The 27,635-nt window shown below is 43.3% G+C and overlaps 1 protein-coding gene across 5 annotated transcripts in view; it reads left to right on the top strand.

The window, feature by feature from the left end:
* LOC110530432 (phosphatase and actin regulator 1) overlaps nucleotides 1-27,635 on the top strand; it is a 181,699-nt gene that overhangs the window by 146,832 nt on the left and 7,232 nt on the right. For 3 of the 5 annotated variants that reach the window (XM_090182453.1, XM_090182451.1, XM_090182449.1), the window contains exons 3-10: nucleotides 3,886-3,966; nucleotides 12,757-12,963; nucleotides 14,247-14,655; nucleotides 17,263-17,456; nucleotides 17,528-17,684; nucleotides 20,920-20,984; nucleotides 22,351-22,412; nucleotides 26,384-26,528. In XM_090182453.1, coding sequence (XP_090038579.1) covers nucleotides 3,886-3,966; nucleotides 12,757-12,963; nucleotides 14,247-14,655; nucleotides 17,263-17,456; nucleotides 17,528-17,684; nucleotides 20,920-20,984; nucleotides 22,351-22,412; nucleotides 26,384-26,528 — 1,320 coding nt within the window. The remainder of the gene's footprint in view (nucleotides 1-3,885; nucleotides 3,967-12,756; nucleotides 12,964-14,246; nucleotides 14,656-17,262; nucleotides 17,457-17,527; nucleotides 17,685-20,919; nucleotides 20,985-22,350; nucleotides 22,413-26,383; nucleotides 26,529-27,635) is intronic. The other 2 variants (XM_090182452.1, XM_090182450.1) reach the window with 1 other exon arrangement.

Below are 27,635 nucleotides of genomic sequence, written 5' to 3' on the forward strand. Positions count from 1 at the left end.
GTGGGTGCTAGATCGACTCGGTTGTCTGCGCTGCTGCCCGCTGAGGTTGAAGCAGAGAAGGTCAGTGAGTGTAGCAGAGGGGTGAGTGCTAGGCTCTTTCTCAATTTATCCTCTCGATTCCTCTCCCCGCCTCCTAAAAACCCATTGGAGAAGGTCAGAGGGGAGGGACCTTATCCTCCAATACATTTGCACTGGGATGCGAGTAATCAAGGAAAGACCAAGTGAGACACAGCCCTAGTAGCCATCGTGGTGATGTCAGCCGCCCTGAGACTGAAAGTACTGTTATCCTAGACCAACCAAGATAATGGATGCTGCTTTGTGAGTATGAAGTGCTGTTGTGGACAGAGGTTGTATCCTAGGTCAGCCATACAGGAATTGTTACACCCACTAATAATCAAGGACATCCTCTGCAAATCTGTAATATCAGACAAAATGAGTGACAACCAGATAAAAAACGGGGAATGTTCAATGACCAAACTATTACTTTAATCAAATAATCAACACTTTCATGTCATGCAAAGGATGCTTCTGTAAATGGTTTGTGGGTAGACATTCATCTGACTCTTAACAAGATTGAATAGTTAAAGTGTCTAATACAAATAATATGCAGAATGTCAGGGCTGGCCTGGAACTGATACCTGCACAGAGTAGCTAGAGCTCTATAAGCAAGGTTGGCCATTCATGTTCTAGGTCTATGCATTGTTGCTTGTGTAGCGCTACAACTGACTCGTAATAGTAAACCAACAGCATATAACCAATTTTAGATATACCCTTCAATCTCTCCAGGACTTGGGACTTTCACAGGACTCTGTATCTGATGTTAGGAAACATAAAATAGACCAGGACTTGATACATTATTCTAAAGTGATAAATAACATTTGATATTTCATTGCAATTGTTTTCGTATTGCATTGGCAGTTCTCTCTTTGGGACTGTTCATTGGCTAGCTTAGCTACTAGCTAGCTAACATGGTTGTTTTTTAGCAGGTCAAGCTATTTAGCTGACGTTACCTATAAGATGGTTAACCAAACAACTTACCCGTGTGCTACACATCATGGCGCTGCTAACGTTACTATCCATGCAGGCAATGCCTGTTCTTCCCCGGCCATATGGACTATCCCACCCGTGACTACTATGGTCGAATGAAAAATGTTGTTAATGAGAAAACAACTAGACTATGTTAGCTAGCTGTTTACAAACGCACTTAAGTTCTTTGGGGTTCTGGGGTTCACTTCCACTCATCCTCAAAGCTGTTAAAGGTGTGCTATGTACTCCAGCATTTTGGATTTGATATCAAATGTTTTCTGCGGCAACATTACAGAATGTCCCCTTCTGTTTTTACCGTTTTTAGAAATTAAAGCACTTGATATATCTTGTCCCCCCATTTTGAAGGCGTCATAATTATTTGGACAAATACACTGTGTATTGGAGTAGTCAATAGTGTAGCATTTTATAACATATTCTAACACGCAAGGACTGTATCACGTTTGTGACTCAACATACTTGTCGGCTGCAGTTTGTTTTGATCGTTTCGAATTATGTTGTGCCTCAATAGAAATGAATGGTAAATGTATTGTCATTGGAGTCACTTCTATTGTAAATAGGAATGTAATATGTTTCTGAACACTTCTACATTAATGTGGATGCTACCATGATTATGTATAGTCATGACTTAATTGTGAATGATTAGTGAGATCCTATCACCCAAAAAATGCTAGCCTCCCCTGTTATTTGTAATGATTAGAGTTTAGCATGTTTTGGGGGTATGATGTTGCCGTGATTGGTGCTTTATCAAATGAGGCCATTTATCAAATACACACCCAGTATAGGGTGGGAGGCAGGGTTGTGCTCAATTCTGAATTTTCAAATTGACTCCCATTCAACTCATGAGTTGAACATTTTAATTGGCCACACTCCACAGGATGTATAATTTCAGTCACAGGAAGTAGAATTCAATTCTGTGCAATTCAAAGAAATTCCACTCAGTCGTAGAACATGCGTTTCATTGACTCTGACAGGTCACACTTCCAGATACATTATTTTGTATAACTTTTCTCTGGAAACAATGTTCTTTTACTCTTAACCTTAGTGCTTAGAATAGCCACTTATATTTCCACCAACCATTTAATTTGTTTGGCTTCTTTTGTAAGGCTTCAGGGTCAATTGGAGGGTTAAACTAATGCATTCTGGGACATGTAATATTTTCCACATATTGAACAAAATGTAGGTCATAATGAAATATAATAATTTATGATCTTTACGTACAGGTTTTGTTTTCCTCGATCATTCATTTCCAGTTTGTCCTGAAGATCCAATATTTTAAATGCACGTATGTAACGACATGTTTGTTTTGTGTACAGTATGTATTTGTATAGACTACACCTAAATATAGATTAAAAGAGGCATTTGAATTACAATTCTGTATCCTGTTTACTACTTCAATTCAAGAATTTGAGTCTCAATTCTGAATTGAGCACAACCCTGGTGGGAGTATAATTTTTTTATCTGTGCTTTTCTATTCCTCTGCCTGTCTGCTGTACTAATAATGTAGGTTGATATCCTGCTCATGGCATTATATTTTGGTATAGCGGTCCAGTTCTTCAAAATATAATATTTTTGCACACTGCCCAATTTCCAATTCTCCCATCCCCAACGAGCTTCTCTGGCTAGTCTTTGAAATTTGGATGGTGAATTAAAACATCTGGATGTCCTGGAAGAGCTCATAATGTTGAACTTTATGCGATGTGACATATTAGAACACGGAGGTTCACTCTGACTGCAGAGACTCACAACAGTTTCTGACCTTTTTTAAATGATTCTCATGTGTGCCTTCTGTTTGGGTTTTAGGTGTATTGGCCCTGGCCCCTACTGTCGAGAGAGCTGTAGCTCCTTATTACACACACACACCACATCTGCACACACTACGCGTTTGAGTGCACACATACACATAGTCCCACTTCCAGAGCCGGTGGCCTGCAGGGAGATTGTTGCACAGTGTGCTGCTCAAGTGTTTTTGCTGATCCTCATTTTACATTCTTAATTGGTTCCTTTGCTGGGGTAGATTTAAAAATATATATGTATTATTACTAACATGACGGTAAACTGCCTCTGTTCAGCCCAGCGATAAATGGTTAAGTCCCTCAACTGCTGAGATCTAAATATAGAAGCATTAACTTTGGGACATGCCTTCCCGATGTGCTCATACATAATGCATTACTCTGGGAGGTGATGTTGCATTACCTTTTGCCTTTTTTATTCTCATCATTCTCACAAATTAGGTTAACATCCTCCTTCATGCCTTTTGAAGATCTTCCTTGGCTTAAGGCTAGTGCTTTACAACTGGATTAGGTGTTTGTTTTGACTATTTAGAGGCCTCTTCATTTTTTCATTTCACTGCTAATTTTACATTGCTAATGAATTTGATGGGCAGTGGTCACCAGTTCATAATATTTTAGACTAAGTGAAAAGGAATATAAATAAAAATAAATCACCTGTCCTTCGTGTCCCCATGGTGAATGTATGACCTCTTGGGAATGTAGTGTGATGCATAGGACCCATGATTATCAGTGCCCCCAGAGTGCTTATGGCGTTAGGGTTCAGTCGCAAGTGTGCCAATCAATGTTGGGAAGTAAGTGAACACATTTATAGAAATAACCAGGGGAAAATGTTTCAATATTTAACATATTGATTACATGGGTGATGCTGATCCCAAAATAAACCTCATCCTTGTTTTCCTAATCTTCTGATTTGGCTCTATTACAATCTGTTCAAGGATTTACTGTAGGTTTGATATCAAAGATGGTATTCCTGTTTTTCCATATACGAACGCTCATGCACACACACTCTTGATTTGATATATGATTTAACAATCATGTTTCCCCTCAGCGTTGGAGAGGAAGATGTCGGTAAGGCAAAGCAGAGAAGAGCTGATCAAGAGAGGTGTGCTGAAAGAGATCTTTGAGAAAGGTGAGATGCTTTCCTCATTCACTTCATCATGTGCTATAAAGAAATAATGGTTTTGGTCATCTCTCATCGTTTTGTTGAGTGTGTGTGAACTGAGCTGCGTGAATGTGACCTTTGGTCTGGAGTTCAAATTGGAGATTTTTAGTTCCCAACCGCCGTGCCTTTGTAAGACCCGGTGTGGGTGAACGGATGACCTCTGTGTATTTCCCACCGTAAAGCATGGAGGAGGAGGTGTAATGGTGTGGGGGTGCTTTGCTAGTGACACTGTCTGATTTATTTAGAATTCAAGACCCACTTAACCAGCATGGCTACCACAGCATTCTGCAGCGATAAGCCATCCCATCTGGTTTGGGCTTAGACGATCATTTGTTTTTCAACAAAACAATGACCCAACACACCTCCAGGCTGTGTAAGGGCTATTTTACCAAAGGAGAGTGATGGAGTGCTGCGTCAGATGACCTGGCCTTCACAATCCCCCAACCTCAACCAAATTTGAGATGGTTTGGTATGAGTCGGATCGCCGTGTGAAGGAAAAGCAGCCAACAAGTGCTCAGCATATGTGGGAATTCCTTCAAGACCGCTGAAAAAGCATACCAGGTGAAGCTGGTTGAGAAAAGGCCGAGAGTATGCAAAGTTGTCAAGGCAAAATGTGGATATTTGAAGAATCTCAAATATAAAATATATGTTTTTGATTTGTTTTACACTTTTCTTTTCTTGGTTACATGATTCCGTCTGTGTTATTTCATAGTTTTGATGTCTTCACTATAGTCTACAATGTAAAAAATAAAAATAAAGAAACCCTTGAATGAATAGGTGTACTAAAACTTTTGTCTGTTTTGTTTTATCTAAACATGTTTTGGATCTGACAGAGGTTCTCCCCCCCTGTTGGTCAGGATATCTTCTGAGGAAGTAGAAAGTCCATCAGGGTTTAAGAGATGCTGTTAAGTTGAGCTGATGGGTGAAGTAAGCATTCTGCCTCCCTCTCTGTGGACAACTTGTCAGAACATGAGCCAGTTTCCTAAACCATTGCTATACTACTGGTACTTACTGCTGGCTACAATAAATATAGAGCTGTTCGATCGGGTTCAATTCCGGGCTCTGGCTGGGCCACTCAAGGACATTCAGAGACTTGTCCCGAAGTCACTCTTGCATTGTCTTGGCTGTGTGCTTAGGGTCGTTGTCCTTTTGGAAAGTAAACCTTCACCCCAGTCTGAGGTCCTGAGCGCTCTGGAGCAGGTTTTCATCAAGGATCTCTCAGTACTTTGCTCCATTCATCTTTCCCTAGAAGCTGCCACTAAAAAACATCCCCACAGCATGATGCTGCCGCCACCATGCTTCACTGTAGGGATGGTGCCAGGTTTCCTCCAGACATGGTGCTTGGCATTCAGGCCAAAGAGTTCCATCTTTTTTTCATCAGACAAAAGACTCTTTTTTTCTTATGGTCAGAGAGTCTTTCGGTGCCTTTTGGCAAACTCCAAGCGTGCTGTCATGTGCCTTATGCTGAGGAGTGGCTTCCGTCTGGACACTCTACCATTAAAGGCCTGATTGGTGGAGCGCTGCAGAGATGGTTGTCCTTCTGGAAGGTTCTCCCATCTCCATAGAGGAAGTCTGGAGCTCTGTCAGTGACCATCGGGTTCTTGGTCACCTCCCTGACCAAGGCCCTTCTCGCCCGATTGCTCAGTTTTGCTGGGCGGCCAGCTCTAGGAAGAGTCTGGGTGGTTCCAAACTTCTTCCATTTAAGAATGATGGAGGCCACTGTGTACTTGGGGACCTTCAATGCTGCAGAAATGTTTTGGTACCCTTCCCCAGATCTGTGCCTCTACACAATCCTGTCTCTGAGCTTTTTGGACAATTCCTTTGACCAGTGAGTGTGCAGAGTCACTGCAAGAGTCAGTGCAACAAAAAATAAAGGGGGTTCAAAGCAAATAATCCGGCCATTTAATTAATAATACATCTGCTGTCACTGGAGTAGCTTGTTTATCTTTTTCCATTTTACCAATCCAGTCTCATCCTGGATAAGTTGTTTGTTTGTTTGTTTGTTAGTTTATATCACTACTTAACTCTTTTTGGGAAAATCCACTTTCTTTTATGCTGAAAATGATTTGTTCTGATTGTGGGGAATAGTTGCAAGTAGTTTTTATACTCGTCACTGAAGAACCTGAAATGAAGTATGACTTGAGTTATTGAACAGAGTAGGAGGTGCCTTGCCAGTGCTGCTGGCATAAATGGTTGATGTATGTTTTCTGGATGAAGGTCTTATGAGACTTGCCATTAGCTGTCGTCCGAAAGGGAAAATAGATTGCATTTCATTAATCAGAATTGATTTAATCACATCAGTTCCCAAAACATTTGTTAATCTCTCCTCTGATTTGGCTGCTGGCGTGTAATCAGCTTTTAACTGGCTGACACTGGAGTGGTGCTGCATGTGCCTGGATTTAATGTAACACCCCAACTGTCTGTCTCCAAACCCTCCTACTGTAGCACTCACATGGGAGTGTTGGTTAATGAAAATGACAGCGATAGTGATAATATAAGTTGTTTTCTACAATAGGAATGGTTATTTTTGTAGGAGTGTTCCAAATCACCCTTCATCCTTTGTATTGGTAGCACCTGGGAAAGGGAGAGGTTTGTCTGATCCCTCTCAAACCTTGTTCTTGTATTGGAACGATTGTTTCTCAGCCTGATTTTGCTCGTGCTGTATTAGGCTTACTCATTGCATCTCAGCTTTCGTGGTCCTTAGAAACAACGGCCTCTTACCTGACAGAGTGCACGAGGAAAAGACTAAGTCAACCAAGACAAGTTGCACTACTGCAATTAACTTGTGGTCGTTTGACAGCCCATATGAGGTCCCATGTGTCATACATCAGTCTGTCTCCCTACCAGGTTTCCCAGTAACACCTCCAAGGTGTTGCAGTCATTATGCAACCATTTCATAACTTTTTTGATGTGTGAGGATTTGGTCCAATAGAAGCCGTCAGACCTGAAGCGACGGGAACAAGACGCTCTGGTGCGTTGCGTATGTCACAACAAGAAATGTTGGGCGCAAAACACCTGTGTGGGAGGATTTCTGTATGTTCTCACTGAATGCACAAAACATTAAGAACACTTGATCTTGCTATGAGACTGACTAGGTGAATCCAGGTGAAAGCTATGATTCCTTATTGATGTCACCTGTTAAATCCAACTCAATCAGTGTAGATTAAAGGTAGTAGAGAGGTTACTGAAGGATTTTTAAGCCTTGGAACAATTCAGACATGGATTGTGTATGGGTGCCATTGAGGCTGAAGGGGTCATAAAAAATAGGGAATGAGCACAGTCGTACCAGTTTGTGTCAAGAACTGCAATGCTGCTGGGTTTTTGACGTTCAACAGTTTCCTGTGTGTATCAAGAATGGTCCACCACCCAAAGGACATCCAGCCAATTGACACAAATCAAATTTTATTTGTCACATAAACATAGCTAGAAGATGTTAATGCGAGTATATCGAACTGCTTCTGCTTCTAGTTCCGACAGTGCAGTAATATCAAAGTAATTTAACAATTCGCCAACAACTACCTAATATACACAAATCTAAAGTTAAGGTGCAATAGATGGTATAAACTCCGCAAAAAATAACCCATCCCTGTCTTTCAAAGATACTTCGTGAAAATCCAAATAACTTCACAGATCTTCATTGTAATGGGTTTTAATTACTGTTTCCCATGCTTTTTCAATGAACCATAAACAATTAATGAACACGCACCTGTGAAACGATCGTTAAGACACTAACATCTTACAAACGGTAGGCAATTAAGGTCACAGTTTAGTACACTAAAAAAGAAAGATGCCCAGGGTCCCTGCTCATCTGCGTGAACGTGCCTTAGGCATGCTACAAGGAGGCATGAGGACTGCAGATGTGGCCAGGTCAATAAATTGCGTACTGAGACGCTTAAGAGAGCGCTACAGGGAGACTAGACGGACAGCTGATCGTCCTTGCAGTGGCAGACCACATGTAACAACACCTGCACAGGATCAGCACATCCGAACATCAAACTTGCAGGACAGGTACAGGATGGCAACAACTGCCTGAGTTACACCAGGAACGCACAATCCCTCCATCAGTGCTCAGACTGTCCGCAATAGGCTGAGAGAGGCTGGACTGAGAGCTTGTAGGCCTGTTGTAAGGCAGGTCCTCACCAGACATCACCAGCAACAACGTCGCCTATGGTCACAAACCCACCGTCGCTGGACCAGATAGGACTGGCAAAAAGTGCCGTTCACTAACGAGTCATGGTTTTGTCTCACCGGGGGGGATGGTCGGATTCGCGTTTATCGTCGAAGGAATGACCGTTACACCGAGGCCTGTACTCTGGAGCAGGATTAATTTGGAGGTGGAGGGTTCGTCATGGTCTGGGGCGGTGTGTCACAGCATCATCGGACTGAGCTTGATATTGCAGGCAATCTCAACGCTGTGTGTTACATGGAAGACATCCTCCTCCCTCATGTGGTGCCCTTCCTGCAGGGTCATCCTGACATGACCCTGCAGCATGACAATGCCACCAGCCATCTTGCTTGTTCTGTGTGTGATTTCCTGCAAGACAGGAATGTAAATTCTGCCATGGCCAGCGAAGATCCTAATCAAATTGAGCACGTCTGGGACCTGTTGAATCGGAGGGTGAGGGCTAGGACCATTCCCCCCAGAAATGTCCGGGAACTTGCAGGTGCCTTGGAAGAGTGGGGTAACATCTTACTGCAAGAACTGGTAAATCTGGTGCAGTCCATGAGGAGGAGATGCACTGCAGTACTTAATGCAGCTGGTGGCCACACCAGATACTGACTGTTACTAATGATTTTGAGCCCCCCCCCCCCACACACACCCCCCTTTGTTCAGGGACACATTATTCAATTTCTGTTAGTCGCATGTCTGTGGAACTTGTTCAGTTTGTCTCAGTTGTTGAGTCTTGTTATGTTCATACAAATATTTACACATGTTAAGTTTGCTGAAAATAAATGCAGTTGACTCTGAGAGGACATTTCTTTTTTTGTTGCTGAGTTTACATGTGGTATGAGTAATGTATGATATGTAAACATTAAAGTGGCATTATGGTATAAGTGACTAGTGATCCATTTATTAAAGTGACCAGTGATTGGGTCTCAATGTAGGCAGCAGCATCTCAGAATCAATGATTGCTGTTTAGCAGTCTGATGGCCTTGAGATAGAAGCTGTTTTTCAGTCTCTTGGTCCCAGCTTTGATGCACCTGTACTGACCTCACCTTCTGGATGGTAGCGATGTGAACAGGCTCGGGTGGTTGATGTCCTTGATAATTTTGCCGCCTTCCTGTGACATCGGGTGATGTAGGTGTCATGGAGGGCAGGTAGTTTTCCCCCGGTGATGCGTTGTGCAGACAGCACAACCCTTTGGAGAGCCTTGCGGTTGAGGGCGGTGCAGTTGCCATACCAGGCTGTGATCCAGCCTGACAGGATGCTCTCGATTGTGCATCTGTAAAAGTTTGTCAGGGTTTTGGGTGACAACCCAAACTTCTTCAGCCTCCTGATGTTGAAGAGGCGCTGTTGCACCTTCACCACACTGTGGGTGGACCATTTCAGTTTGTATGTGATGTGTACACAGAGGAACTTCAAACTTTCCACCTTCTCCACTGCTGTCCCTTCAATGTGGACCGGGGGGGGGGGGGGTGCTCCCTCTGTTTTGTTGACGTTTCCTAACACCACACTCCGAGTGCCCTCACCTCCTCCCTATAAGCTGTCTCGTCATTGTTGGAAATCAAGCCCACTACTGTTGTGTCGTCTGCGAACTTGATGATTTGAGTTGGAGGCGTGCATGGCCACATAGTCGTGGGTGAACAGGGAGTACAGGAGGGGGCTGAGCATGCACCCTTGTGAGGCCCAATTGTTAATGGTCAGCGAAGTAGAGATGTTATTTCCTACCTTTACCACCTGGGGTGCGGCCCGTCAGGAAGTCCAGGACCCACTTGCACAGGGGGGGTTGAGACCCAGGGTCTCCAGCTTGATGATGAGCTTGGAGGGTACTATGGTGTTGAATGCTGAGCTGTAGTCAATGAACAGTGTGATGGCGATTGTGTCTTCTGTGGACCTGTTGGGGTGGTATGCAAACTGAAGTGGGTCTAGGGTGGCTGGTAATGTGGAAGTGACCTGATCCTTGTCTAGTCTCTCAAAGCACTTCATGATGACAGAAGTGAGTGCGGCGGAAGTCATTTAGTTCAGTTCTTTGCCTTGGGTACAGGAACAATGATAGCCATCTTGAGGCATGTAGGGACAACAGACTGGGATAGGGAGCGATTTGAATATACCTGTAAACACACCAGCCAGCTGGCCTGCCCATGCTTTGTAGCACAATCAACATGCTGGAAGAATTTAGTTAGACTTGTTCTCAAATTTGCTTTGTTAAAATCCCCATCTACAATAAATACAGCTTCAGGATGTATGGTTTGCATATAGTCCAGTGAAGTTCCTTGATGGCCGTCTTGGTGTCTGCTTGAGGGGGAATGTACACAGCTGTGACTAATTGATGAGAATTCTCTTGGTAGGTAAAATGGCCGGCACTTGATTGTAAGGAATTCTAGATCGGGTGAACAGAAGGACTTGAGTTCCTGTATGTTATGATTACACCATGAGTTGTTAATCGTAAAGCATACACCCCTGCCCTTCCTTTTCCCAGAGAGGTGTTTATCTCTGTATGTGCAACGCATAGAGAAGCCCGGTGGCTAAACCGATTCTGACATATGCCGAGAGGGTCATGTTTCCATGAAACAGAATGTTACAATCTCTGTCTCTTTGGAAGGCAACCCTAGCTTGAATTTGGCCAGGTGGCCGTTTCGTCTGCCCCTTCTGCGGTGTCATTGTTTTGAATCGCCTACTGGAATTAACTCCATATTCCTGGGTGGTGGTCTGAACTAAAGGTCGACCGATTATGATTTTTCAACGCCGATACCGATTTATTGGAGGACCAAAAAAGCCGATACCGATTAATCGGCCGATTTTTTTTTTTTTTTTTTTTTTTTATTTTTATTTTTTAATAAAAAAAAAAAAAAAAAAAAAAAAATGTTTTTTAATTATTATATTTTTTAAACATTTTATGTATTTGTGATAATGACAATTACAACAATACTGAATGAACACTTATTTTAACTTAATATAATACATCAATAAAATCAATTTAGCCTCAAATAAATAATGAAACATGTTGAATTTGGTTTAAATAATGCAAAAACAAAGTGTTGGAGAAGAAAGAAAAAGTGCAATATGTGCCATGTAAGAAAGCTAACGTTTAAGTTCCTTGCTCAGAACATGAGAACATATGAAAGCTGGTGGTTCCTTTTAACATGAGTCTTTGATATTCCAAGGTACGAAGTTTTAGGTTGTAGTTATTATAGGAATTATAGGACTATTTCCCTCTATACCATTTGTATTTCATTAACATTTGACTATTGGATGTTCTTATAGGCATTTTAGTATTACCAGTGTAACAGTATCGCTTCCGTCCCTCTCCTCGCTCCTCCCTGGGCTTGAACCAGCAACACAACGACAACAGCCACCATCGAAGCAGCATTACCCATGCAGAGCAAGGGGAACAACTACTAGAAGGCTCAGAGCAAGTGACGTTTGAAACGCTATTAGCGCGTGCTAACTAGCCAGCCATTTCACTTCGGTTACATCAGCCTCATCTTGGGAGTTGATAGGCTTGAAGTCATAAACAGCGCAATGCTTGATGGACAACGAAGAGCTGCTGGCAAAACGCACGAAAGTGCTATTTGAATGAATGTTTACGCGTCTGCTTCTGCCTACCACCGCTCAGTCAGGTACTTAGATACTTGTATGCTCAGTCAGATTATATGCAACGCAGGACACTCTAGATAATATCTAGTAATATCATCAACCATGTGTAGTTAACTAGTGATTATGATTGATTGTTTTTTATAAGGTAAGTTTAATGCTAGCTAGCAACTTACCTTGGCTTACTGCATTCGCGTAACAGGCAGTCTCCTTGTGGAGTGCAACGAGAGAGAGGCAGGTCGTTATTGCGTTGGACTAGGTAACTGTAAGGTTGCAAGATTGGATCCCCCGAGCTGACAAGGTGAAAATCTGTTGATCTGCACCTGAACAAGGCAGTTAACCCACCGCTCCTAGGCCGTCATTGTCTTAACTGACTTGCCTAGTTAAATAAAGGTATTTTAAAAAATTGGCAAATCGGCGCCCAAAAATACCGATTTCCTATTGTTATGAAAACTTGAAATCGGCCCTAATTAATCAGCCATTCCGATTAATCGGTCGACCTCTAGTCTGAACAGAGGATCTGCTTCGGGAAAGACGTTTTCCTAGTTGTAATGTTTGTAAATTGACGTTGCTCTTATATCCAATAGTTTTTCTCAGCTGTATGTGATAAGATTTCCTGGGGTAACCAATGTAAGAAATAATACAATAAAAAAAAACGAAATAATGCATAGTTTCCTAAGAACGACCATCTCTGTCGGCGCCATGCTGTTCAGAGTCTGTGGGAAGCTTTAGAGTCGACATGGGTCAGCATCCCTGTGGAACACTTTCGACGCCTTGTAGAGTCCTTCCCCCTTACAAATTAAGGTTGTTCTGACGGCAAAGGATGGGTGCAACTCAATATTAGGAAGGCACTCCTAAAGTTTAATGTACTCTGTGTGTCACTATCATATATCATTCATGTTCACTTGCATGATGCAGCACATTAGTTCTCTTCACCTTTGTAGACCGTTCATTTCCAGTTGTCTGTACATTATATTTATAATTGGTGTGTCTTTCTCCAGCAACCGTGGAGTTTCGATCCTCGATGGAGGGTGGAGTCTGCACTCGTGAGCCCTCTAGTATGAAGTCGTCCATGGTCCTGCCTTCCAAGAAATCTGTTGGTTTCCCCAACAACGTTCAGGACAATGTCGCCAAGACCCCCATGTACCACAAACAGCCCCCTGCGCTGCCCCCCAAACCTTTCAACAGGATCCCCAACCACAGCACAGGTAAGCACACACACCAACAACTACAGTGATCCTGCCACTGATGCCCCTTGTTAGACTAATACAAAGGCACTGTTAATGTGCCAAAGACATGTGAAACCCACAAAGAGATTTGCTGATCTCCTTCAACAAAGGGAAAGTGGATTGGATGGTGTCAGTCAGGCTCTTCCTGTAGTTGTCTCCCCTGAGAGTGAGGAAGGACAAACACAGGTGTACACCTAAGGCCCAGACCTGTCAACAACTGGGACATTGGGACAAGCGTTTTTACATGCAATGTAATCATGTTTGGCACTGAATACCAAGATAGACGATTGACTGAACTGGCAAATGGCTTTACAGTACAGAGCTCTGAGACACACACACACACACAGTGAAAGTTTGTTCAGTCAGTTATGTAGTTGAATAATCATAAACCTATTGTCAGTAGACATGCGCGCACACACTGTCTGTGCAGATGGAGAGATTAGTATCATTAAGTCCCAGTGTAGCCAGGTCAGCTGTTGTCTGCCTGTCTGTGCTAGAAGTGGCAATAGCCTAATCTAATTCTCCCTGCTCAATCAAACCTGGGCATTCTACTGTATACTGTCATGTTGATCTGCTCTATCCAACTTTTTCCTGTCTCTTACAATATGGCTTGGTGATTGTTCTTAGAGCCCTGCGCTTTCCCTGGTCAGGACACACTAATCTGTAGTCCTACTTATACTCACCACTTACCAGTTAAGACATGGTGGAAGGGGCCTCCAGGGTGGCGCAGTGGTCTAAGGCACTGCATCACAGTGCTAGGTGTGCCACCAGAGACTGGGTTCGAGCCCAGGCTCTGTCGCAGCTGTCCGTGACCGGGAGGCCCATGTGGCGGCGCACAATTGTCCGGGTTAGGGAGGGTTTGGCCGGCAGGTCGCTAGTGTCTCGTTGCGCACTAGCGACTCCTGTGGCTAGTGGGCGCAGTGCACGCTGAACAGGTTGCCAGGTTTACAGTATTTCCTCCGACACATTGGTGCGGCTGGCATCCATCCGGGTTGGATGTGCATTGTGTCAAGAAGCAGTGAGGCTTGGTTGGGTTGTGTTTTGGAGGACGCATGGCTCTCGACCTTCGCCTCTCCCGAGTCCGTACAGGAGTTGCAGCGATGAGACAAGACTGTACCGATTGGATACCATGAAATTGGGGAGAAAAAAGGGGGTAAAATTTAAAAAAAGACATGGTGGAAGAATGAACATGTCAAAGCACTGATCAAACATGGATGTTTACCTGTTTCTGTCTTTCTCTACTCATCTGTCTCTCTGTCCAGACTCTTGTCAGCAGATGAAGCTGCCTTGTATGCCAGGCCAGGGAGGCAAGCTATCTCCTCCTCTACCTCCCAAGAAATTGATGATCTGTGTGCCTCAAGGGGGAATGGACAACTCTTGCTCCTCACCCTCTCCCCTCGGCACCTTCTCCCAGCCGAAGTTCCCCCCTCCACATGGCCACCTCCAAGGCCATCCCCCCCACCATGGCCCTCTGCTGCCCTCGCATCTCACATCCCTAGCCAACCTCCACCAGGGGCTCCAGGGGGGCGGGAAGCACCATAACCACGGACACGCACACAACCAAGGCCACCAGCTCCATCTGCAGTATGGCTCCATGCAAGGCCATGCCCCCAGCCGCATCATCGAGGAGCTCAACAAGACGCTGGCCTTCAACCTGCAGAGGCTGGAGAAGTGAGTTGTTGTATACACATTATTAAATAAAACCATTTATGTATCTTTATGGTTGTATAGCTTTTGTCCAGGACGTTGCAGGTAGAAATTAAGAGTTTAGATGGTACAACTTTATGATGGGCGTGAAGTGTAACATCTGTTCTATATCATACATTTCTGTCTCCAACACTCACCATAGATAAATTAATCAAATGTGAAGACTTGTATGTATTGAAGACGCACTATCTGTCCAGTATAGCGGGTCCAGCTGGTTTGTAGGTCAGATCACCCCTGCCTGGTGTTATTGGGGTCAGGCTGCCACCATGTGACTTTGATGTAGAGGTCTGACCCAGCTCGCCCCGTTCCACTGCGACAGAGTGGCCCACTTTGATAGCAGACTGTGTGTGGCACCATGGCACACAGGCTGCCTCCAGAGGCAAGTCTGGCACAACTGATGCCACAGCCTGTCCTCCCTCCCCCTAGCAGACATTGGCCAAATGAATACGGAGAAATGTATTGAGGAATTGGACTAAATTTCTCTGTATTTTATGTGACACTTGGTTGCAAATATCTCAAAATTGGGACAAAAAAAATAGACCAGAATGAATCGATCAGCTGTTCTCCCTTATCTTTCAACTGAAATGAGTTGGTACAGCCAGTATTATCGTATCATTTGTATAGACTGGAATATCATGTGTAGAGGGGTAGTGTAGAATAACTAGGATCTCTTATTTCTGAAATGAAATATCAGACCTCTTATTCATTCAGGTTGACTATGTATGCATGAGTATGATACCATCTCACAGCAGGGGATCCTCTTATTCATGCACACACACAGTCCCTCCCTGGTCCTCTGATTGCTTGCTTTGCGTGTCTTATGGTGAGCTGAATGGTCCCTAGTGGGCTCTCACAGCAGGGGCTTGTGATTAGTCATAGCGTGATAGCAGTGTGGGCTGTCTGATATGTAGATTTAAACCCCGCTCTACAACTGACTACAGTATGGAACCAGCCCCTCATCAACCCAGTTGATTGACAACTTTGTTTCTTTGAACCTGAATGGTCTGTGATGTGAAGGATATGATCAACTATCTAATGCAGTGGTCACCAACCGTGACCTTCAAGGCATTCCTAGTCAATCACCAAACATTTCTGTAGAAAAGCCAACGATAAGGCCTTGCATTCCTATTTTTTTGCACTGTTGGTGGCAGGTGCACTTGATTCAGAAGCCCAGCGTGCCGGGTAGGCAAGGTGTTCCCATTTTGAACCATTTAATTTATCTGAAGGGACGAACATTGCCTACCCGGCGACCAGGAGAGCTAAATCAAGTGTGCCTACTGTGCTGGCCAATCGGATAGCTCAAATCACCGTGCCTACAGCTTCCACAACCCCACAGCAAAGTTTGATACTAACCTACGTGAGATTTAATAACTTTTGAAACCTTGACCAGAGAGATACTGTCAAAGAATACAGCAAAGAGCTGCTGTTTTTATGAGTGAGTTCATGTTTTAGTTTTTATACAGCACTGTCAAATGTTTTTTAATTGTTTTTATTCAAGACATAATGTGCTTCTCCCTAATTCCACTCGTGCTACAACCAGCACTGTATCTGGAATTAATTAGTTATCATTAGGCCTGTGTTTTATTATTAGTAGCTCATGTCAATTTTAATATTGAGGAATATTTCACTTTCTCTGGTCATAGGAACAACGTGGATTTGTGCATGAGGTAGAAATAATGTGGTGTGACTCGAGTTTCGCCATCAGGTGGACGACTGTCCCCTCTCTGGTCAGTCTCACCGGAGGAAAGGAGAGAGCAGGGGCCCTCTGCTGCGCTCTCCCTCCGCTGAGACTGCCCATCAGATGCTGGTACCATCAGCTCAGTAAAATCATTTATTTCAATTTATGCTCAGCTGTGCCTCACAAGTGATACAACTTATCGATTTTGTTATCAAAGCTTGAGTTTTGATACATAATATAATAGTGTAGTCTGAGAATAACAATACTGTCAGACCAAGCATAGCCAATATGCTGTGATTAATGTATTAGACCTACTGCACAATCCTCATTCTGACTATTTTTACAAGGTAATGTTGCATAGGCTTCCATTTCTTTTGAAGTTGTGTTTGTTAAATTCTGAGCGCTAGATCTCGGCTTGCTTTTTGACTCTGAAAATGATTTAGACTCCGATCAGTGGTCACCAACCTTTTCTAATGGTATGTAGGCTAATGTGGCAGTCAGACTGACCTCCCTCCTAGGAACCTATTGCTCGGATAACCAGATATGTTTGTCTGTCTCACTAGTTCAATGGCTGCAAGTCAAGGTGGACAATTTGGTGCTAATGACCATGATCCAGAAATGGCACAGCCTCGACCTCGCGCATCGAGTGCGTCAAGGCAATTCCAGCCAGACTGCCATTTTCTCAAATGACTACACAGGAGATGGGGAATGAGTCAACCACTTGTAGAGTCATGATCATAGTGGCTCTCTTCAGCACATTGTTGCATTTCTAAAGCAACCATTAGATTCACACTGGAAAAGGAAAAGTGGTAGATTGAATCTTCATATTAATCTCTTCTATCCATCATTACCACTAACATTAACACTTACCTTCTGGCCTCTTCTCCCTGCAGCAATGCAATGCATTCTGGTCAGTGTAGTCTTCTGGACAGAAGCCAGGTGCCCTCTGAGATCATCGACGAGGACGACAAAGAGAACATGCCCAACGAGTCTGACTATGAGGACCTGCCCAGCATGTACAAAAATGAGGATGATGATGATGAGGATGATGAAGATGATGATGAGGATGATGACTCGCTCTTTACAAGTAAGATCACCATGGTGGACACACACACGTTAGGGTAATGTTGTGTTTTAACTCCTGGTGTCTGTGTCTAGGTACCCTGGGTCTGAAAGTGTTGAGGAAGGATTCTCTGGCTGTCAAGCTGAGTAACCGTCCATCTAAGAGCGAGCTGGAGGAGAAGAACATCCTGCCCATGCAGACTGATGAGGAGAGGCTGGAGTCCAGGCAGCAGATAGGCACCAAGCTCACACGGTGAGAGAGGGAGCACACGCGTGCACACACACAACCTGCCCAAGGAGGATTGAAAGGTGGACCAGGATCTTTTCAGTTGTCATCTGTTCTAGTCACAGATGGATAGTGACTAGAACAGACTCCATTGTATTTTCATAAATAGAGTGACGTGTCCATTTGATATGTTACATATCTTCAACATCTTTAATGTAGCACTAGACCAAGCAGACCTCTTCTGCAATGCCAACAGCTCTCTGATGTGTTTTGAAAGGCGTGTCCATTTCTCCTCTATAACAGAGCTTTCAGGAAACAGTTGTCAACAGCCAAATATTGCACTGTGGCCTACTTTGGGAAAATGGTCTGATATCCCCACTAACATAACTAGCTATGACTAATCTGGCTTTTTAAAAGCGCAATGGAAGCCTCCTTTTTATCAAAACACTTTTCCATCACTTTAGTTGTATTTTCTTTCCATCCGTTTAAAGATTAACCCTCCACCTCGTTAAGAGGGGCGCTGAGAGCTGAGCTGACCTAATTTCAGCAATGCATCAGCTCTCCGTCTCGCTCTACATTCTCTCCCTCCCTCTTTTCTTCCCACTGCCTGCCGTCCTCCCTCGCTCACTGAATCACCACGGTGATATGTGCCAAGGCATTACCGCACCACTCCTCCACACACTCGCTATACTGATGGCTCTCTCTCTCTTTCACACACACCAACAGCTCTCACACATACAGCACCAGCGCACACATTCAGTGGTAAGGGAACGGACACCTTAGAAGCCCATATGAAGTGATTACACATTCATATAAACACAGCAGTAACACTTTTCATTGTTTCACATTCAATTTGAATATGGCAATATACAGATGGGTTATTTTTAATCCAAGGTGAACATGACCTAGCCATGCAGTCTTTGTCAATTAATCTATGGTTTGATTTGAATCTACCATCACTGAACAGGATTCTGTTTGGACAGAACAGGCCTGGCCAGTAGGGAAACAATGAGATGGTAGTGAGTGAAGAGGTGGACAGCATGGAACAGAGGGAGTAGAAGAGGGAAGAAGATGACTGGGTGTTAAAGAGAGGGAACATCATGGTTTAATGTGAAAGAGAAGAGGGCGTACTCTGCCACTATTCCATGCTGTGATTGGCACATGGTGTGTTGTTCCCAGAAGGCATTATGTTGTTCCCAAAATGCTCCCTGTCTCTCTATCCTTTACGCAGTGCCATTGTATGCATCTTAAATGGCACCCTATTCCTTATGTTTTGCACTACTTTTGGGGCCCTGGTCAAAAGCAGTGCACTATATAAGGAATAGGGTGCCACTTGGGACACACTATCAGCGTCATGACTCCCAATTTCATGCCATTTGCCATGTGCATTGTGCTCCTCTGTAGCAGATCTCTTTGTGGCACGCCAATAAATGGATGGTTCTAATCCTGAAGGAGGTCATTGTGACCTTAGCCATCTCCTCCTCTCTCCTTATTGTGATGGAGACTTAATGGACGGTATAATAGATTTTCATATTGGTAATTTCATCATTTATTGTGTAATTCTTTATGATTATGGCAATGGCCTCTTGTATAACGATGATGAATTTATGATTTGGGACAAGCGCGGAGGTCAGTCAGACTGTCTGAAGTTGGGTTGAGGTCGGCACCGGCATGTGTTTGTGTAGATCTGCAGAACCCTGAGCAGAAGTGGAGACGTCCGGCAGACTCACTGTCTTGTTTCTCCGGGACGCGTGCAGCCAAGCGAGACACTGAGATGAGGCAACACAAGGCGAGCCAATCAGTCTCTCTGTAACTTGAGTAACTCTGGGTCCTGGACATTGTAGCAGCAAACGCCCGGCAGAAACCTAGGCTGAATAGCTACTTCTGCTGTGTTCAGAACTTATTCCCCAAAACCCAAATGTTAGAATGTCATACTGTATTCAGCCAATCATGTCAGGAGCTTGACGTCAAAGAAATTTGATACAAGAGCTCTCGCTCTCTCGGCATAAATTAGGAATGGAGTCTTTTTTAAAAGCGTTGACTTTAACTCCTTTAACTGCTTACAAACAGTCATACATTCTCACTCCCCTATTTTTTCTTTATTTCTCCCCTATTTTTTCTTTATTACTCCATATCTCTTGCTCTACCCCTCAGGGGTGCAGAAGTCACTGGATCAACTAGAAAAAAATGTAAATCTTACTTTGTTTAGGGAAGTCACATTAACTAGGAGGGGGGATAGAGAGATGGGCATGGTTGACTGAACTGTATAATGTGGTGCTGTATGCTTCTGTTACAGCATATACTTTTGTGTGATTAAACCAGATTTCGTAACTGGTGTTATGTCTGGAAATAAATGAGGGTGATGTGCACATCCTGACCTTGACAATACTGGTCTAAATAAAATAACCTGAGAGAAAGGAATGAGCCCTGCACGCAGAATATTGTGGCTCACTGCCTTGAATCCAGTCAGTTTCTATTCATGTCTGTCAAAGAATAGATGTAGATTTCTGTAGTGACTGAGATGCCATCCGTCCTGACGTGCCAACTCAGCCATAGCTATCACCCTGGTGCTGGCTGGCACTCGAGCTGTCACTCAAACTGTCACTTAGATAACACTGGCTGGATGGAGTGCTCTAAAAGAGAAGTGACCGCAGGCTAGATGAGTAGGAAGAGGAACGGATAAAAAATTGTCATGTGGTTTGGGTATGGACTTTGTCCTGAGACGACGCGCACAGCATTTGAAAGTGAGCTGCTTAGTTTAAGTTGACTGCGAAATATTCATGTTTGCATGCTTCTGTCGACTCAAATTATAAATTCGTTTTTTTTTGCTAGGTTGCGTTAACTAGCACTAGTCAGCTGTACCTATGCCAAAACTCTTGTATTTTTCATCCTATAGTTAGTTTATCCATCATTTTAAATAGTGAGCCAACCTGTTTTTAGCACTTATTCCATGACTGATCAAAACGTTTTCTCATGCTCTCTCGTCTCTCTTCAGCTGACATATAGTGAGCAATATGTTTAGAACATCAAATCACAACACATAGAAAATCTTGTGCATTGCAATGCACATCGTATCGGCACCTAAGTATCGTGAAGCCCCTGGCAATTCCCAGCCCTACTATCAATGTAAGTTGAGTTGCCCATGTTTAGTACTGTTGTCATCTATGGAGATTTGGCTAGTTGACAGAGTTTGCTTTTGTTGTTCAGGGGGTTTATCATGTTGGGTTTTTGTACTACCTTGTGTTTGGTTGTGTTTGTGCAGGCAGTTGAGTCAGAGGCCCAGTGCTGAGGAACTGGAACAGAGGAATATCCTGAAACGTGAGTACTGTATGTACCTCGACCTTCTGAACCTATCATTATAACATATCATCATTTATATAGACAGTAGCAATTTACTGATGATAATCACCTCACTATTAAACCACTCTAATGTTATCCCTTTTACAACTATTCCCAGTGACTTGACTTACCCTAATGTACCATATTATTCCACATTTAATAAGTATTTTATGCAAGCCGCCTCAAACCACAGTTGCCCTGGTTATTTCAGAGGCCTACTTATCCTGGAGCCAGTGGAATACATCTTGCCTTTCTTCTCTCTCCTTCATCTGAGGAAGGCAAGGCGGTGTGGTTCCCTCAGGATGCCGGCTAGGGCCAAGGAGGCTGATTTCTCAGCTCAAACACACTCCGTATCAGAGAGACGCAGGCAGGCGATAGCAGCTTGGGCTCCTCTGCTTTCATCAAAGACCGGTTTACCAGCAGTGCCTTGGTCTCCCAGAGGTTGCTCTGTGATTGGCAGTGTGTGTGTAAGGAGAGGATAAGCAGGGTGTGCCATTCCTGAAATGTTAGTCTCCCCCACAACATAGCCTAGGTTAAATAAATGGGGCATGCCTTTTATTTACATTTAGCAGACACTCTTATCCAGAGGGACTTACAGGAGCAATTAAGCTTAAGTGCCTTGCTCAAGGGCACAATGACAGATTTTTCACCTAGTCTGCTCGGTGATTCATACCAGCAACCTTTCGGTTACTGGCCCAACGCTCTTAACCACTAGGCTACCTGTCGCCCATTTATCAAATGGAACTTTCTGTTTGGACTGGCACTCCAAACCAAGACTACAGTGGTATAGTTAGGCAATTAACACAGAACTCTGTCATGTGTTTTGGAATAGCAAGTATAGAATGTTTTCAGTCCTCTTCCTCCTTTTTGATTTTAACTTCTTCACTCTAAAGCTGGAGGGTGCTTATCTGATCATTAGTTTGGAGGGTGTCCATGGAAAAGGCTAAGAGTAATCTCTAGTGAGACGGGAGTATTTCTTCTGAGCAAAACTGGGTCTGAATATTCTAATTTGTTCTCTAGAAGCATTTTAATGTAACGTACACCAGCCAACCAACCCCATGTGAATGAATGTGGAAGAACTAGCCATGTGGGAATTGGGGATAGAGAGAGACAATTTCCCTTCTGTTTCTGCAAGGCAAATAGTCCTACATTACAAACAGGTGATGATGATGATGATAAACCATTTAAGGCTTTGAGATATTCAGTGACGTGGAATATTAAGTATGTTTCTGTGCTGCATTTTAATCCACTACATTATGTAAATGAGGTGTTTTTCTCCTTCCAGTAGTGGGAAAACCTCTCCTAAGCAGCGCAGCCCACTTGTGTGCCCTCTGACCCCTTGTGTTTCCCACAGCGCTCAACGAACAGGAGGAGTTGGAGGAGAAGAGGGAAATAAAACGCAGATTAACGCGAAAGGTAAGGCAGGAAAGGGGCTTCCAAAAAGTAGGAACTGTGTCACTGCAACCTTTAAGGTCCTAAATGATGTCACCATTGCCCTTGATTCCAAACAATGTTGTGCTGCTATTTGTATTGCCTTGGCCTAGGTCATTCCATTCTTGTGGGCCGGCTAAGGAGTATTGGTGTCTCTGAGGGGTCTTTGGCCTAGTTTGCTAACTACCTCTCACAAAGAGTGCAGTGTATAAAGTCAGAACATTGCTGTCTCAGCCACTGCCTGTCACCAAGGGAGTACCCCAAGGCTCGATCCTATGCACCACACTCTTCTCAATTTACATCAACAACATAGCTCAGGTAGTAGGAAGCTCTCTTTTATCCATTTATTTACAGATGATACAGTCTTATCAGCTGGCCCCTTCCCGGATTTTGTGTTAAACGCTTTAGATCAAATCTTTCTTAATGTCCAACAAGCTTTCTATGCCCTTAACCTTGTTCTGAACACCTCCAAAACAAAGGTCATATGGTTTTGTAAGAAGAATGGTGTGATTACTACCTCTGAGGGTTTAAAGCTTGAGGTAGTAACCTCATACTTGGGAGTATGGCTAGACAGTACACTGTCCTTCTCTCAGCACATATCAAAGCTGCAGGCCAAGGTTAAATCTAGACTTGGTTTCCCCTATCGTAATCACTCCACTTCCACCCTAGCTACCAAACTAACCCTGATTCAGATGACCATCATACCCATGCTAGAATGCTAGACATAATTTATGGATCTCGAGTGACTGGATGTTCTTTACCATTCGGCCATCAGATTTGCCAACAATGGTCCTTATAGGACGCATCACTGAACTCTATACGCTGTAAACTGGTCATCTCTGTATACCTGTCACAAGACCCACTGGTTGATGCTTATTTATGAAACCCTCTTGCCCTCCCCCTCTGTCTGAGATACCTACTGCAGCCCTCATCCTCAACATACAACACCCGTTCTCCAAGTCACATTCTGTTAAAGGTCCCCAAAGCACACATCCCTGGGTCGCTCCTCTTTCCAGTTTTATCTGCATCTCTTCATTCAAAGACTCAATCATGACTCTTACTGACAGTTGTGGTTGCTTTGCGTGATGTATTGTTGTCTCTATCTTCTTGCCCTTTGTGCTATTGTCTGTGCCCAATATTGTTTGTACCATGTTTTGTGCTGCTACCATGTTCTGTCGCTACCATGCTGCGTTGTCATGTTGTTTTGCTGCCATGCTATATTGTTGTCTTTAGGTCTCTCTTTATGTAGTATTGTGGTGTCTTGTCGTGATGTGTGTTTTGGTAGTCGCCGCAGGAGGCCTTTTGGTAGGCCGTCATTGTAAATAATAATTTGTTCTTAACTGACTTTCCTAGTTAAATAAAATATATATTTTTAAACTTCCAATTCCATCCTGACTACAAAAATAGCTTTAAAAAAAGACTGCATAAACCCTATGGGCAAACAGCGTGCCAACCACCGAGGCTCACAGTTGTTCTTTAAGGTGTTGGACAGGACAGACTGTTCACACAGCAATACGAACAGCACAACAATTACTCACTCTGGGTGAGAGGAGAGCAAGGTGTAAAATCAGTGGTAGTCACAGCACTACATCTCTCAGGTCATCCCAGGGGACAGTAGTGTCCTCGGTGTCCTTGGCACTGGCATTTGTGAACAAACCCTAACGATGCCCTCATACAACTAGTCATACATTTCTTAAACAAGAAGCCCCTTATCACTCTCAGATGCAGGTATGTAGTGTGGCTTGGGACTGTAGTATTTATTTACTAAAGTCAAACCAAAATCACTAGTTTTATTTTGAATTTTTATTGTATTGATGTTGGTTTGTTTCCTGACTACAGATGAGAATGTGATATCTAGCTACAGTGCCTTGCGAAAGTATTCGGCCCCCTTGAACTTTGCGACCTTTTGCCACATTTCAGGCTTCAAACATAAAGATAAAAAACTGTATTTTTTTGTGAAGAATCAACAACAAGTGGGACACAATCATGAAATGGAACGACATTTATTGGATATTTCAAACTTTTTTAACAAATCAAAAACTGAAAAATTGGGCGTGCAAAATTATTCAGCCCCCCTAAGTTAATACTTTGTAGCGCCACCTTTTGCTGCGATTACAGCTGTAAGTCGCTTGGGGTATGTCTATCAGTTTTGCACATCGAGAGACTGACATTTTTTCCCATTCCTCCTTGCAAAACAGCTCGAGCTCAGTGAGGTTGGATGGAGAGCATTTGTGAACAGCAGTTTTCAGTTCTTTCCACAGATTCTCGATTGGATTCAGGTCTGGACTTTGACTTTGCCAGTCTAACACCCGGATATGTTTATTTTTGAACCATTCCATTGTAGATTTTGCTTTATGTTTTGGATCATTGTCTTGTTGGAAGACAAATCTCCGTCCCAGTCTCAGGTCTTTTGCAGACTCCATCAGGTTTTCTTCCAGAATGGTCCTGTATTTGGCTCCATCCATCTTCCCATCAATTTTAACCATCTTCCCTGTCCCTGCTGAAGAAAAGCAGGCCCAAACCATGATGCTGCCACCACCATGTTTGACAGTGGGGATGGTGTGTTCAGCTGTGTTGCTTTTACGCCAAACATAACGTTTTGCATTGTTGCCAAAAAGTTCCATTTTGGTTTCATCTGACCAGAGCACCTTCTTCCACATGTTTGGTGTGTCTCCCAGGTGGCTTGTGGCAAACTTTAAACAACACTTTTTATGGATATCTTTAAGAAATGGCTTTCTTCTTGCCACTCTTCCATAAAGGCCAGATTTGTGCAATATACGACTGATTGTTGTCCTATGGACAGAGTCTCCCACCTCAGCTGTAGATCTCTGCAGTTCATCCAGAGTGATCATGGGCCTCTTGGCTGCATCTCTGATCAGTCTTCTTCTTGTATGAGCTGAAAGTTTAGAGGGGCGGCCAGGTCTTGGTAGATTTGCAGTGGTCTGATACTCCTTCCATTTCAATATTATCGCTTGCACAGTGCTCCTTGGGATGTTTAAAGCTTGGGAAATCTTTTTGTATCCAAATCCGGCTTTAAACTTCTTCACAACAGTATCTCGGACCTGCCTGGTGTGTTCCTTGTTCTTCATGATGCTCTCTGCGCTTTTAACGGACCTCTGAGACTATCACAGTGCAGGTGCATTTATACGGAGACTTGATTACACACAGGTGGATTGTATTTATCATCATTAGTCATTTAGGTCAACATTGGATCATTCAGAGATCCTCACTGAACCTCTGGAGAGAGTTTGCTGCACTGAAAGTAAAGGGGCTGAATAATTTTGCACGCCCAATTTTTCAGTTTTTGATTTGTTAAAAAAGTTTGAAATATCCAATAAATGTCGTTCCACTTCATGATTGTGTCCCACTTGTTGTTGATTCTTCACATAAAAATACAGTTTTATATATTTATGTTTGAAGCCTGAAATGTGGCAAAAGGTTGCAAAGTTCAAGGGGGCCGAATACTTTCGCAAGGCACTGTATATCTGGTGCAATGGCATGTATCAAATGAATACGTTGGATCAGAAATTTGCAGTGCAACTGAGTGGCTTCAGAAACCAGCCTGTATAGATGTTTAGGTTCCCTTCAGTGGATTAGCCTTCAGGCCTTAATTCTCCTCCTGGGTAACGGTAAGCATTTCACTGTAAGTTCTACACCTGTTGTATTCGGCGCACGTGACAAACTTTAATTTGATATAGTGGTCTTTGCTCTGAACAGTCTACTCATCCAAACACACTAGTCATGTGGAGTACAGTATAGCTGCTTCATAAAGAAGTTGGAGGGACCTTCAGCATACTAGCTTTCAGGCCTGATAAACTTCCTCTGTAGCGGTTGATAATGCTGTCTTTTCCAGTGTTAAGGTTAATGTTACGTCCTTTGCTCTGTGATGCCAAACGTTGATTATTTGTCTAGGGCCTATACTCATCACAACACTCTGTTCCTCTCTCTTGTTCCAGCTGAGCCAGAGGCCTACGGTGGAGGAGCTGAGACAGGCTAAGATCCTGATCCGCTTCAGTGACTACGTAGAGGTGTCCGATGCCCCGGAACACGACAGACGGGCAGACAAACCCTGGACCCGCCTCACGGCAGCCGACAAGGCAAGTAGTGGTGGGGATGAGTGGGTAAAAGGAGATACATGTAGCGTTTTAGTGATAATTTCTATATCCTCGTGGAAATGCTAAATGTATCACTTTTGAGACGTACAGCAGCAAGAAGAAGTATGTGAACCCTTTGGAATTACCTGGATTTCTGCATAAATTTGACATACAATTTGGTCTTCATCTAAGTCACAGCAATAGACAAACACAGTGTGCTTAAACTAATAACACACAAATGGTTGTATTTTTCTTGTCTATATTGAATACATCATTTAAACATTCACAGTGTAGGTTGGAAAAAGTATGTGAACTCCTAATTGGAGTCAACTAACCTGGAGTTGAATCACTGAGATGAGTTTGGTTAGAGCTGCTCTGCCCCCTAAACACTCAAAAAGGTTTACGTTTGCTATTCACAAGAAGCATTACCTGATGTGAACCATGTCTCAAACAAAATAGATCTCAGAAAACCTAAGATTAAGGATTGTTGCCTTGCATAAAGCTGGAAAGGGTTACAAAAGTATCTCCAAAAGTCAGTCCACAGTAAGACTAAATGTCTGTAAATTGTGAAATTTCAGCACTGTTGCTACTTTCCCTAGGAGTGGCCATCCTGCAAAGATGACTGCAAGAGCACAGCGCAGAATGCTCAATGAGGTTAAGAAGAATCCTAGAGTGTCAGCTAAAGACTTACAGAAATCTCTGGAACATGCTAACACCTCTGTTTATGAGTCTACAATTCGTAAAACAAGGCCATCAGACTGTTAAACAGCCACCACTAACATTGAGTGGCTGCTGCCAACACCCTGACACTGACACTGACTCAACTCCAGCCACTTTAATAATGGGAATTGATGGGAAATTATGTAAATATATCACTAGCCACTTTAAACAATGCTACCTTATATAATGTTACTTACCCTACATTATTCATCTCATATGCATACGTATATACTGTACTCTATATCATCGACTGTATCCTTATGTAATACATGTATCACTAGCCACTTTAACTATGCCACTTTACATACTCATCTCATATGTATATACTGTACTCGATACCATCTACTGTATCTTGCCTATGCTGCTCTGTACCATCACTCATTCATATATCCTT

This window comes from Oncorhynchus mykiss, chromosome 8 (genome assembly GCF_057628025.1).
Source record: "Oncorhynchus mykiss isolate SJ-2025 chromosome 8, ASM5762802v1, whole genome shotgun sequence".
In the NCBI taxonomy this organism is placed as follows: Eukaryota; Metazoa; Chordata; class Actinopteri; order Salmoniformes; family Salmonidae; genus Oncorhynchus; species Oncorhynchus mykiss.